General features: G+C 45.8%; 2 protein-coding genes across 7 annotated transcripts in view; one reads left to right on the top strand and one right to left on the bottom strand.

The window, feature by feature from the left end:
• The window catches only part of TACC1 (transforming acidic coiled-coil containing protein 1), a 90319-nt gene extending 84556 nt beyond the window's left edge, over nt 1-5763 (top strand). For all 6 annotated transcript variants that reach the window (XM_080982345.1, XM_080982344.1, XM_080982341.1 and 3 more), the window contains 4 exons: nt 73-233; nt 1335-1441; nt 2175-2295; nt 3791-5763. In XM_080982345.1, coding sequence (XP_080838471.1) covers nt 73-233; nt 1335-1441; nt 2175-2295; nt 3791-3859 — 458 coding nt within the window. In that variant the 3' untranslated portion in view covers nt 3860-5763. The remainder of the gene's footprint in view (nt 1-72; nt 234-1334; nt 1442-2174; nt 2296-3790) is intronic.
• Nucleotides 1-12607, bottom strand: part of LOC308464206 (craniofacial development protein 2-like) — a gene marked incomplete at its 3' end in the record, with an annotated part of 461435 nt that overhangs the window by 238128 nt on the left and 210700 nt on the right. The window lies entirely within an intron of this gene.

Genomic DNA, 12607 nt, shown 5'->3' on the forward strand with positions numbered 1-12607 from the left:
GGGGAAGAAGGGAACGCCCAACTGCTCCTTTCCAGGTAGGCTTAATGTTCTCCTTTTCATTTGAATCCACAGAGGATGAACAGAGGACAAACATGGCATCACAGAAGAGTCTTCAGCAACTGACGATGGAGAAGGAGCAGGCTCTGTCTGACCTGAATTCTGTGGAACGGTCCCTTTCCGACCTGTTCAGGAGATATGAGAACCTGAAGGGGGTCCTGGAAGGCTTTAAGAAGGTCCTTTTTCTGCATAAAAAGGCCTTTTCTCCTCCTTACCTGCAGCTCAGAATCCCTGCCTTATCTGCTGTAGGCCAGAGGTGGGGGACCTGTGGGCTCCAGAAGTTCCTGGACCCCTAACCATTGGCCCTGCTGGCTGGGCTGATGGGAGTTTGAATGCAGCAATTTCTGAAGGGCCACAGGTACCCTGATGCAGGAGGGCGTATCTTTTTTCGGGGTGAAATTGAATTTTTGCAAATTTCTTCAGTGATGCATCTTAAAAGTATGTTTCTGGGTATGATTCAAATCTGCTATTCTTTTTGTGATTGGACAATATTCAGTAAATCTATGTCTGAGGAAGAAGCACATAATCTGCTTTTGGAAAACCAAAAAAACCCCAGAGCTGTTAAATTTTTTTGGGGGGAGGCACAGTTGTTTAGCTTGGGGGGGCGGGATTGCAGACAATCACTCACCCACCTGACCGCCACTGCCAATCACATACCTTGCCAAAGCCACTGTCCGATCACCACCAGCAGCCGACAATCAACTGCACAATTGCCATATTTTAGCAGAGGAAATAATCCCCCTCATATATTATTGCATTTATTCCCCTGTGTTAGTCAAGGATTTATGGATTAAGCCTCTTGCAAAGTCTCATATCTTTTTTAAAAACACCTAGTTTATGAAGGTGTATTCTTTAATATTCATTATCCAAATGGGTGCATTCATTTTGATGAATGTATAATCTCCATTGGAGGGCTGGATCCGGAACTGGCCCACCCTCTGTGCACCCCTTTTGACCGATAGGTGTGGGCCTCCACCAGTCTGTTTCCTGACATCACATGGCAACAGGCGATTCAGATTTTCCCCAATGGGACAGTATCAGGAAGCCAACAATTCTGCTCCAGGTCAGATTTCAGTCCACGCTGGAGAAGAATTTAGAGGCTCATGAAGCTTGAATGCTATTTCCCTATGGACTTTAAGAAGCCTCTGAAGCACTTTCCCCAAGTTCAGCTCTGGAGAACTTTGCTAGCTTCTCCATCTTGATGCTCTGCTAGTTGGCACACTTGCATCTTTTTGTTGCTAAACCTTTTGCATCTTCCTCTAACTTTTGTCTTCTAGAATGAGGATGCGTTGAAGAAGTGTGCTCAGGATTATCTCACTCGGGTCAAGCAAGAAGAGCAGCGGTACCAGGCCTTGAAAATCCATGCTGAAGAGAAGTTGGACAAGTAAGGAATTTTTGGCTTTCAAGGAAAGAGAGAATGGCAACACTGAACTGTGGTTAACAGAAAGCGGGAGTGAAAGCTTCCAGATTCCTCCCTGTGGGTGTGCTGGAGGAGGAGAAGGGGAAGCAAGGGAGGCCAGAGGAAGGATCTCATGGTGTCTTGATTTAAGGGGGGATGGGGAGCAAAAGCGTCTTTGCCTGCAACAGAATATACAAGTACAAGCTCAAGTTTCAGGAATAATGATGACGATAAGCAGTTGAAGGATAAGTGGTGGCTGATGCCCTTTGGGGAGTGATAAGATGGAAGCAAAGTGAACAACAGCTGGTGCAGCCAGAGTCAGCGACAAGCAGAGCTAGGTAATTTTAGTTTTGTCCCCATCCTCCTCCATGCTGGGTTCTACACAGGGAAACACTGAGACTTAAGGCAGAGGAGGCTCGGAAAGCAGGCGGGTGGCAGCTGTCTGAGGGCAGAGCTACCTGTTTGCTGCAATGGACCAGCCTCCACTGCCAGAGGATTGCAGCGCATCATGAATAATATCAACAGTGGGCTGCTATATTGCGGACAGCAAATCCTGCAGTTGAAAGCCTTCACCCACAAACTGAGAGTCAGTTTTCTCTGCTAAGGACGTTTTCATTACAGCCTGGCTGAGCACAATACTGTCCCTCTCAAGGGCCATCCAGAAGATGAACCTTATTTGCATCTCTGTTTCTCTTGCTGTCTTCCCCCTTCAATGCAGAGCCAATGAAGAGATTGCTCAGGTGCGCAACAAGGCCAAAGCGGAGAGTGCAGCTCTTCACGCTGGGCTCCGAAAAGAACAAATGAAGGTGGAGTCTCTGGAGAGGGCCCTCCAGCAAAAGGTGAAGGAGCCTCTCTTATCTTTTTCCTGCTGCAAAGAAAAGAGCAAATTGTCTGAATCTACCACATGCTGCTTGAAATTCCTTTAACATGGACAGCAAAATGTACATTGAGTTTTCAGTATTCTCCTGATCTTGTGATATTGCTATTTTTTATTCTTCTTAATTGTTCAATGGCCTGGTTCATTTATTGTGTTTATACAATATTTCTATTGTGCTTCATTTGTCCTATATTTTTATATTTATTTTCTGGGTTGGGGGAGCCTTATATACTGAAGGGTGGTACAGTCCTGACGATGCTATACAGTAATCTGTACTCCTGAATCTGTTTGGGTTAACTTGGTTATTGGTTGATTTCCTCAATACCAAGACCCTATTGCTATGGTCCCTAACTTGAGGCCCACCTTGGTGCCTGCAAAAGCCCTTCCTAGGTTTCTTTTTCAAATACAGTGGTGCCTCGCAAGACAAAATTAATTCGTTCCGCGAGTTTTGTCGTCTTGCGATTTTTTTCGTCTTGCGAAGCACGGTGTCGGGAAAGTTTTGGAAAAGCTTCAAAAATCACCAAAGTCTTTAAAAACCTCAAAAAAGGCTACCACACCGCATTCTATGAGTTGCTCCTTGAAGTCAAGTCGCAACTGTATTAACGGTGTTAAGAAAAAGGAAACAAACTTGCAAGACGTTTCCGTCTTGCGAAGCAAGCCCATGGGGAAAATCGTCTTGCGAAGCAGCTCAAAAAATAAAAAACCCTTTCGTCTAGCGAGTTTTTTGTCTTGCGAGGTACCACTGTACTAAGTTTTGGGGACTTGTTGTTCTGGTGGATGGTTTCCTTAGCTACTTCTTCTGTCAGTGTTTGATTTGGTTGGGGGGGTGTAGATGTTTTGCCTGTTTTGAGGGCATTTTGTGATGCTCACAACAGTTTCTTTGGTTTCCAAATGTGGCCCAGGGCACAGAAAGGTGACCTAGTTGAAAATATGAAAATATGATTTCACAAGCATTTAAAGGAGACTCCATTGCACTACAGGTGCCTTATTGGATTTTGCAGGTTTCAACTTTTGCAAGTCTGTTGGTTTTTTTTTAATGGAAATGCTCTACAGCAGGGATTGGAATCCTGTGTGGAGTCCACCAGCATGTTGACTCGATCGCAGGCTCCCCATCCCTGGACTGTGGCCACTGCCTATACCAGAGCTTTCCAAACTTTTCATGTTGGTGACATACTTTTTAGACATGCATCATTTCACGACACAATAATTCAGTTTTACTAGCACTAACCCCTTGCCAGTCCCAGGAGGAGCAGCATTCACATGAAACGCACACTGCACACTGAAGGCAACATGCTAATGTGTCACAACACACAGTTTGGAAAGCTCTGGCTTATCCCATTATCCCATTCGCCAGCCCAAACCCTCTGCGTTCTCTTGCATCCAATAGTGGCAACAAGAGAGATTTAAGAATGTGTCATTAGCAGCTCTTCACTTCCTACGTTTTTTGTGTTTTTCAGAACCAGGAAATTGAAGAACTGACCAAGATCTGCGATGAGCTGATTGCCAAGCTAGGAAAGGCGGATTGACCCCCTCTCTCTCGTCCAGAGCAACCATGCTCTGCTACTTCCTGTTGTCTATCTGCATCTTCAAGTGAGCACCCTGCCTTATTTTCCAGAACTAATCTTCCCCCTGCTGCAGGAGAGGGAAAAGCACATGCACTTGCCTTCTGTATCAAGCAGTCTTCACCCTCAAGAGGGAATCAGAGGCCCTATTATGTGTTCATTTCCAACATTACACACCAGTCCACGTCTCCTCCTTGGCTTCACTTCTGCTGTCCACTTTTTGTAGCCCAGCTGCTACTGGTGAGGTATATGCAGTATATATATATTAGACACGCCATTTTATTTGCAAGAAGGCATTGAGAACAGCCACTCTGTTCTGCAACTAGGTGGGGCTCCAGCCCACAGAAGATGCTGCATTTGCTGCCTTGAGAGCTGGTGCCTGATGAAAAGAGACATTGCTGTGTATACCTGCCGATGGGTGATGGGGAGGGGCCAGGAGGAGGTGCCGTTTACCTAAACAGGTGCTTTGCCATATGCGGTTGCAGTGAGCATGGGGAAGGCACAAGTGAGATGTGAAGTAAGCTGCAATGGAGGGGGTGCGCAACAAGGCCAGTTTTAATGCAGCTGTTGACAGGCTGGTGTCTAGATTGCTTCCTGAGGGTGGATCACATGTAGAATTCAAATTAGGGTCTACTGGATTGTGCGAGAGCAAGTCTTTGTGAGCCAGGATTGGCAATGAAAAAGGCAGTGCTTCAGGGCACCTTAAAGACTTTATAAGGTCTTGTAGATTAGAAGGTTTGTGCCACGATACATTTTCTTAAGGCTCTTGTGTGTGTTCAGGCACAGACCAACAGAGGGTACCCTCCTGGAATTTCTCTTTTCAGTTAGTGCACTTTAATGCTGCGGTGGGAGGACAGTGTTCCCTCCCAGAGACAGAGAGAGAGAGCACATTTCCCAGAATGCACCTTGAATGCAGGGCCTCCCAAGTGAGTAACAGCTCCTAGACATTGAAGAATATGAATATATAATCTCCTCCCTGATAATGGGATTCTAGATGCTCCTGTCATCTCTTTGGAAACTGGGTGAAAGAATGGAAGGCAAACTATGCAGCAGACAGGTGCAGTTTCTAATGCAGTTGTGCTCACTAGCAGGAAGTTTTGGCACTGGGTTACTCCATGCTACACTGTCCCAGATTGCTTTTATTTTTTAGTTGCTCATCGACCTTGTAATGGCTTCTGCAACTTAGTTCTGGTGGTGGCAGATGCAGCCTGTTCCCATACTGTAAGAAGTATATGATTCTCTCCCAAATGGTCGATGTAATGCAGGCAACCTATGTCCTGAACTCAAAATCGGGGTGGAGGGGAAAGTTCTGGTGGTGTATTTTGGAATCTGTGCTTCCATATTAGGCTGCCTTGCATCAGAAAAATCCAGACTGGATGATTCTCTTATATCTGGCTGATGACTAGTTAAATCGTCCAGTTGATTCGATTTAATTCCAGAACAGAAGCAATTTGCTAGTCTCTGGTTCCCAGCATGCCTTTCTCTCTCTGCTGTGAAAGCTAAACAACCCTTTGCACAAAGGAGCCTGCCTCTAAACCCAGTTATTGCTGTCTGCCAGCATACAGTTGCTGAGAACACGTGTCTGCCACAAAGTCCCCAAGATATATTAACCTGACAGTTACTTTGGTTCCCTTGTACCGTCCAGCAAAGGGTCTCCAGCCCTGGGCCAGGATGCCCTGCGGCTGGGGCTGCTTTGTGCAGTGGGTGTGACTTGCTACCATCACACATTTGATATGTATGATAATTTCCCTTTTCTATGTCAGGTAAATATTTGTAAGAGTTATACTCACACAAATGAGATTATAATAATGATTACTAATATATTTTTTCCATGTCCCATTGCCTGAATAAAAATAAAGTGTTTCCAAGTTGGGAGTATTTGTTTTCCTTTTATTACTGTGCTTTGTTTTCGGGGGCGGGGGGGAGGGAGAGAGAGAGAAGTCTGTTTTGCTTCTACCCTCTTGTGACTTTCCAGTGAGACAAGGCCAAACTGGCCAGCCAATGAGACTGTGTTCACACCATACATTTAAAGCCCTGGGATGCCGCTCTAAAGAGCCATGACCTCCCCCAATGAATCCTGGGAGCTGCTGAGAGTGTAGCTAGGAGATGCCTATTCCCCTCCTGTAGCTCCCGGTGAAGGGGGATTTTTAAACCTAAGCCAAGTTAACATTTTTCCTCACACCACTGTGCACTACTTCTCAGTGCTGAGGGAATGAACCAGGGGTGGGGAGCTTGTGGCACTCCAGATCGTGTTGGAGTCTAAATCCCATCCTGGCCATGCTGAACTCCAACAACATCTGGTGGGCATCACATTGGCTGACTGCTGTGAACCACCCTGAGACCTGTGGGTATAGGGTGGTGCAGTGCTTTTTTCCTGGGGACGCATAGCCCTAAACATTTTGTGAATCTTTGTACTTTTGTCCATTTACTGTATATATTTTCCCCGATTTTAACTATAAGATGGTGATTTTCTTGAGTCAAAATAAGAGTACCCCCAAAGATTTTCTTATATACAGCTTCAGGTTACAGACTCCGCTAACCCAGAAATAGTACCTCAGGTTAAGAACTTTGCTTCAGGATGAGAACAGAAATTGTGCTCCCGCGGCGAGGCAGCAGCAGGAGGCCCCATTAGCTAAAGTGGTGCTTCAGGTTAAGAACAGTTTCAGGTTAAGAACGGACCTCCGGAATGAATTAAGTTCTTAACCTGAGGTACCACTGTATATAGAAAAAAAGCACTGAGGTGGTATACAAATTTTAATAACAAAATGACCTAAGGGCCATGGGTCCTCCTCTCCTGGAATAATCCTTTCTGGAACACACATGCTGCTACCGGGGGGGGGGGGGTCAGGGTTTGACTCAATGTGGCACCTTTGCTCTCCCACTAGAGCAGCATTTCCCAAACTTGGGTCTCCAGCTGTTTTTGGACTACAGTTCCCATCAGCCCTGAGAACTGGTCCTGCTAGCTAGGGAGGATGGAAGTTGTAGTCCAAAAACAGCTGGAGACCCAAGTTTGGGAAACGCAGCTCTAGAGGAAAGCCTGGTGTCTGTGTGGTGGAGCTTGGTCCTATTCACACACCAACCAACATACAGAGGAGCTGAGCATGTGTAATGGGTGGTTAAGTCTGGGTAAAGGAGTGCCCTTCTAAGGCCCTCTGGGAGCAATGGAGACAAGTCCAAGGGTTTCCAGAAAGTAAAGGTTTTATTGAAAGAATATAATAAAGAGCAATTAAATGGTTAGCTGGAAGCAGTGGGGTTTTTTGGTTAAAAAAATGAGGTGCCAGTGCTCATCTCTTGATAAATATATCATACATCCTTCCTCCCCCCGCCCCGGGAAGGCCCTGGGGTGACACCCGTAATTGGCCATGAAAGGGCTCATTCCCGTGGACATGTGTTCCGTGTTATTGTACGCAAATTCAGCCAAAGCTAATTTCTCTACCCAATCGTTCTGTCTCTCGCTGACATAGCAGCGTAGGTACTGCTGGAGTATACCGTTCGCTCTTTCGGCTTGTCCGTTGGTTTCTGGGTGCCTCGCCATCGAGAAGCTCACCTTGACCTGTAGCAAGCTCATGAGTCTCCGCCAGAACCGGGAAGTAAATTGTGGAAGTGTAACAGTATGCAACCCCAGAATTCCACCAATACACCAATTGTTTTGGCTAAGGGAGGCCTCAGAGGTAGAAGAGCCCCATGGATGAATCACTGTGGAAGGACTGCTGGAACAAAACCATAACTGCTTTAGCACCCATGAAGGTTAGGAGCCCATATGCGGAAGGAGCAGAGGAAAGCCTGTTTGCCCCTCTCACCCTAAGAGAGACAATCCCCTTACTTGTGTAAATTCCTCAAGACTCAAGTCTATAACTGCTTGGACACCCCAGCCTTTCTCTCTCATGGTCTTTGTGAGCTGCATGTAGAACGCAACACCCAGTTCTCCAGTCTCCCCACCTTCTTTTCCCCATATTCATAAGCTTCTGGCTGGAGCCCATCTTGCATTCTGAGATCATCACCCCCTTCTCATATTGCAGGCAGAGCTGAAGCAGAAGGATGGGTCACAATCGCCTCTTCTCCCCTCTAAGCCTAGTTCCCCACCTTTTCCTACTTTAACCATTCTTCCCCTTATGTAAGCTGAAACTGTGCTGCCACAACCATATAGCCAATTCATCCCACAATTCCTCAGCAAGTGCTTTTTTATCTGATAGTACTCACCAGTATGGAGTACTGTCACCTTTTTTTTGCTGCCCTTGGCAGCCGTTTCATAGAATCATAGAATCATAGAGTTGGAAGAGACCACAAGGGCCATCGAGTCCAACCCCCTGCCAAGCAGGAAACACCATCAGAGCACTCCTGACATATGGTTGTCAAGCCTCTGCTTAAAGACCTCCAAAGAAGGAGACTCCACCACACTCCTTGGCAGCAAATTCCACTGTCGAACAGCTCTTACTGTCAGGAAGTTCTTCCTAATGTTTAGGTGGAATCTTCTTTCTTGTAGTTTGGATCCATTGCTCCGTGTCCGCTTCTCTGGAGCAGCAGAAAACAACCTTTCTCCCTCCTCTATGTGACATCCTTTGATATATTTGAACATGGCTATCATATCACCCCTTAACCTCCTCTTCTCCAGGCTAAACATGCCCAGCTCCCTTAGCCGTTCCTCATAAGGCATCATTTCCAGGCCTTTGACCATTTTGGTTGCCCTCCTCTGGACACGTTCCAGTTTGTCGGTGTCCTTCTTGAACTGTGGTGCCCAGAACTGGACACAGTCCTCCAGGTGAGGTCTGACCAGAGCAGAATACAGTGGCACTATTACTTCCCTTGATCTAGATGCTATACTCCTATTGATGCAGCCCAGAATTGCATTGGCTTTTTTAGCTGCCGCGTCACACTGTTGGCTCATGTCAAGTTTGTGGTCAACCAAGACTCCTAGATCCTTTTCACATGTACTGCTCTCAAGCCAGGTGTCACCCATCTTGTATTTGTGCCTCTCATTTTTTTTGCCCAAGTGCAATACTTGGGGTCATGATTGTGACCCCAAGAGTTAAGTCCATCTCCTGGAAATGTTAAGGAGTCCTCTGAAGCTTTGAAGCATTGGGTGCTGCCCTGTGCCCTTGCAAGCCTATGCTCTAAGTAGCCAAAGCTGTGAGCACTGCACAACACTTCATATGCCAGAATTATGCAGGCAAGGCCAAGCGGTGCCAGACCTACCAAGAACAACAGACGGCACAAATAAGCGGCAGTTTCTGTATCCAAACAACTTGTTCCTTTAAATGAATAATGTTTACAGTTGTTTTGTCAAGTCTACTTCCCAGCTGGGATTCTTCTCTCCTCCCCTTTCTTAATACCTCATCCTCAGCAAAACTCAAAATTTGCAAATGTGAGCATTCTGGAGCAGCTGTTTTGCTGGTGAGGGCTGGGGCAGGGAAGCAGTCAAGCAAGCTGCCTCCTTAGCTGCCACTTGAGGGCTCTGTTTAGTTGAAAAAGTGAATGCAAGGCCTTTTACCAGATGGGAACTGAAAAAATTCAGATAGATTTGCACAACATGGGCTGTCCCATTTTTAACCACACGTATGAAGTCACCAGCTCCCCAATTTCTTGGCTAGTTACTGGCATAACCCCTCCCCTTAAAGCCCAGATCCTCCCCGAGGTTTCCATCTTTTCCTCAGTCCATGATCCTGCCTTTAAAAATGCATTTGTTTACTGAATTGTATTGTTTAACAATACGCACTCTTACACACAAACCCCAAGTGGCAAGATGCTTAAACAGTGCCAGTGCTTACCACTGGGTTCAGTTTCCTTTGAACGGTGGAGTCTTTATGATATATGATTGCATTTGCACATATATACAACCTGAGCATAAGATGGAAGGGCTCACAGCATTAACACTCCAACAAATCTGGTTTCTCTGCTAGGTTTCTACACACCCCACCCCAAAAAGCCATAGCTTTGGTTTCAGCACCAAAATCAAATCATACCTCTGTGGCTTCCTAGCTCCACAGGAGACTTCGACAAAAGGCAGTCATCCCCTGGCCTATTGTTCTCCTTCCTCTGGGGTGAGGGGAGAAGGCCTCCCTTCCTTCTGGAAATATATCTGACTAGGTGTCCTTTTAGCAACACATCTGCACTGGACCAACCCTTTAGACATATAAATGGATTCCTCACAGACTTCATCAGGCCCATTAACTTAACAAAGAAACTACAAACTCCAAGTCTTACAAACATAAAATTAAAGGAGGAGACCCAAAGACATTCATATGAAACCCCCAATCCTATAACAAGAGAAGAGCAGACAGTTAAGGTACAAGAGGAAGAAGTTATAGCTCACAAGGAAAAAAATGACTGGTGTGAACAAAACAGATGTAACTGTACAGGCAAGTTGCTTTCGTAGATCATGTTGTGGATAAAGGCGCTGTAGCAGGCCATTCTGTTTGTAATGGTCATTTGGCAACTCCTTACCATTACCACCACCCTACTTGGAGGCTGGGCAGCTAAGCTAGCTGTGCTCTCCCTTGCAAATGGTGCTCTTGGCTCGAGTATTAGGGTTGCCATATTTCAAAAGTCCAGATACAAAAGTTGTTTTGTATGGCAACACCTTTTGCAGCATGGACATTTCCTGGCCTTCTAACATGGATCCTGCAGTGAAGCCACAAGAGAGATTTCTGCAAAGTGATACAAGTATTTTTCCAAATTATGGACAGTTGAAACACCTTTTGTAGGGGTGCCCCTTTTCTTTACTCTTGTGCCTGGAACAACAGAATTTAAAGCAAAGCAGAGGTAGAGCAGAAAAGACTCTCTTATAGGGAAGCAAATTGCAAGCTTTCCAGCTTCTATAAATAGTTCTGCAACATGTGTGTGATCTGCTCATGTCTAACTGTCAGAAAAAATGTTTCAGATCTGGACCTCAGGCAGTCACAAGGTTTACAAAAGATGCCCCAGTTTCAGAAGGGAAAAAGTAAGGAACATTACAGTTACTGGGATGGGAAGGAGAAGCAGAAGCAGATGAAAATGCCATTTCTTTCATTCCCTGACAAAATAAGTCCTTCAAAGACAAGCTAAGAATTGCAAATAAATAAATAAATGTGAATATTGCAAGGTCTAGGAATTCAGCAGAATTAAGCAGAAAGGTAGTTCCCAAACTGTTATTTCATGCAGCAAGTGGAGGGTTACATGTTTGGAAAAACTCCTAATTTAATTTGTTCCATTTTTATCCCACCCTTTCCTCCGAGGAGCTCAAGGTTGTGTATATTGTTTACACATGCATTGTTCATCCTTACAACAATCCTGCAAGACAGCTTAGGCAGAGGAAGAGAGCCTACCCAAAGATCATCGAATGAGCTTCACAGTTGAGTGGAAATCTGAAACTCTACCCGCACATCGCTCCTGGCTCCCTTGGGGCAAAGAGAATATACCAGTAAGAGGGGCTCAGCCTAGTCGAGGGGCAAGATGCTCTCTCTGTGCCAGGAGCGGGTTTGGGGGAGCCTGGAGAGCAGTCAGACATGAGATCTGCTGAATAACTCTGCCTGCAGCCCAAAGATATTCAGCTGCAGACCAGATTACTAGCATCTGATCTTGTGTGCCACATTATTATTATTATTATTATTATTATTATTATTATTGATTTCATTTATATACCGCTCTATACCCAGAGGTCTCAGGGCAGTTCACAAAAAAGATCAACATAAAAACAATAATATATATAATATATTATATAACAACAATCCAATAACACCCCCACCCCCCCCAAAAGAGCCGCATTTTAAAAGGGCATAGGATGTCAAGCAGATCAACCAAAGGCCTGGTTAAAGAGGAACATTTTTGCTTGGTGCCTAAAGGTGTATAATGAAGGCTCCAGGTGAACTTCCCTGGGGAGAGCATTCCGCAGACGAGGAGCCACTGCAGAGAAGGCCCGTTCTCGTGTTGCCACCCTCCGGACCTCTCAGATGAAGCACACAGACAAGGGTCACAGAAGATGATCTCAGGGTCCGGGTAGATTCATATGGAAAGAGCTGGTCCTTGAGGTATTGTGGTCCTGAGCCATTTAAGGCTTTATATGTCAAAACCAGCACTTTCATTTGGGCTCAGAAACTAACTGGTAGTCAGTGCAGTTGGACCAGGATTGGTGCAATATACTTAAAGTGTCTTGCTCTAGTGAGCAACCTGGTCACAGAATTCTGCACTAGCTGAAGTTTCCAAACCATAGTCAAAGACAGGCCTACGTAGAATGCATTGCAGTAATCTAACCTTGAGGTTACCAGAGCATAGACAACAGTAGTTAGGCTATCCCTGTCCAGATAGGGGTGTAGCTGGGCTACCAGCCGAAGCTGATGGAAGGCACTCAGGGCCACTGAGGCCACTTGAGCCTTGAGCAACAGCAAAGGATCCAGGAAGACCCCCAAGCTATGAACCTGCTCCTTCAGAGAAGAGGAGGTGATCTCCCACCCATCTGGTCTAGGGAACCACCCACTAACAGTGCCCCCATCTTATCTGGATTGAGCTTCAGTTTCTTGGCTCTCGTCCAGTCCATTTCCGAGGCAAGACACTGGTCTAGCACTTCCACTGCCTCACCTGCAGATGTAAAGGAGAAATAGAGCTGAGTGTCATCAGCACATTGCTGACAACGTACTCCAAACAACTGGATAACCACACCCAGCAGTTTCATGTGGATGTTAAAAAACATGGGGAATAGGATTGAGCCCTGTGGAACCCCACATTGACAGTTCCACAGGG

Source organism: Podarcis pityusensis (assembly GCF_964106645.2).
Source record: "Podarcis pityusensis genome assembly, chromosome: 15".
Lineage (NCBI taxonomy): Eukaryota > Metazoa > Chordata > Lepidosauria > Squamata > Lacertidae > Podarcis > Podarcis pityusensis.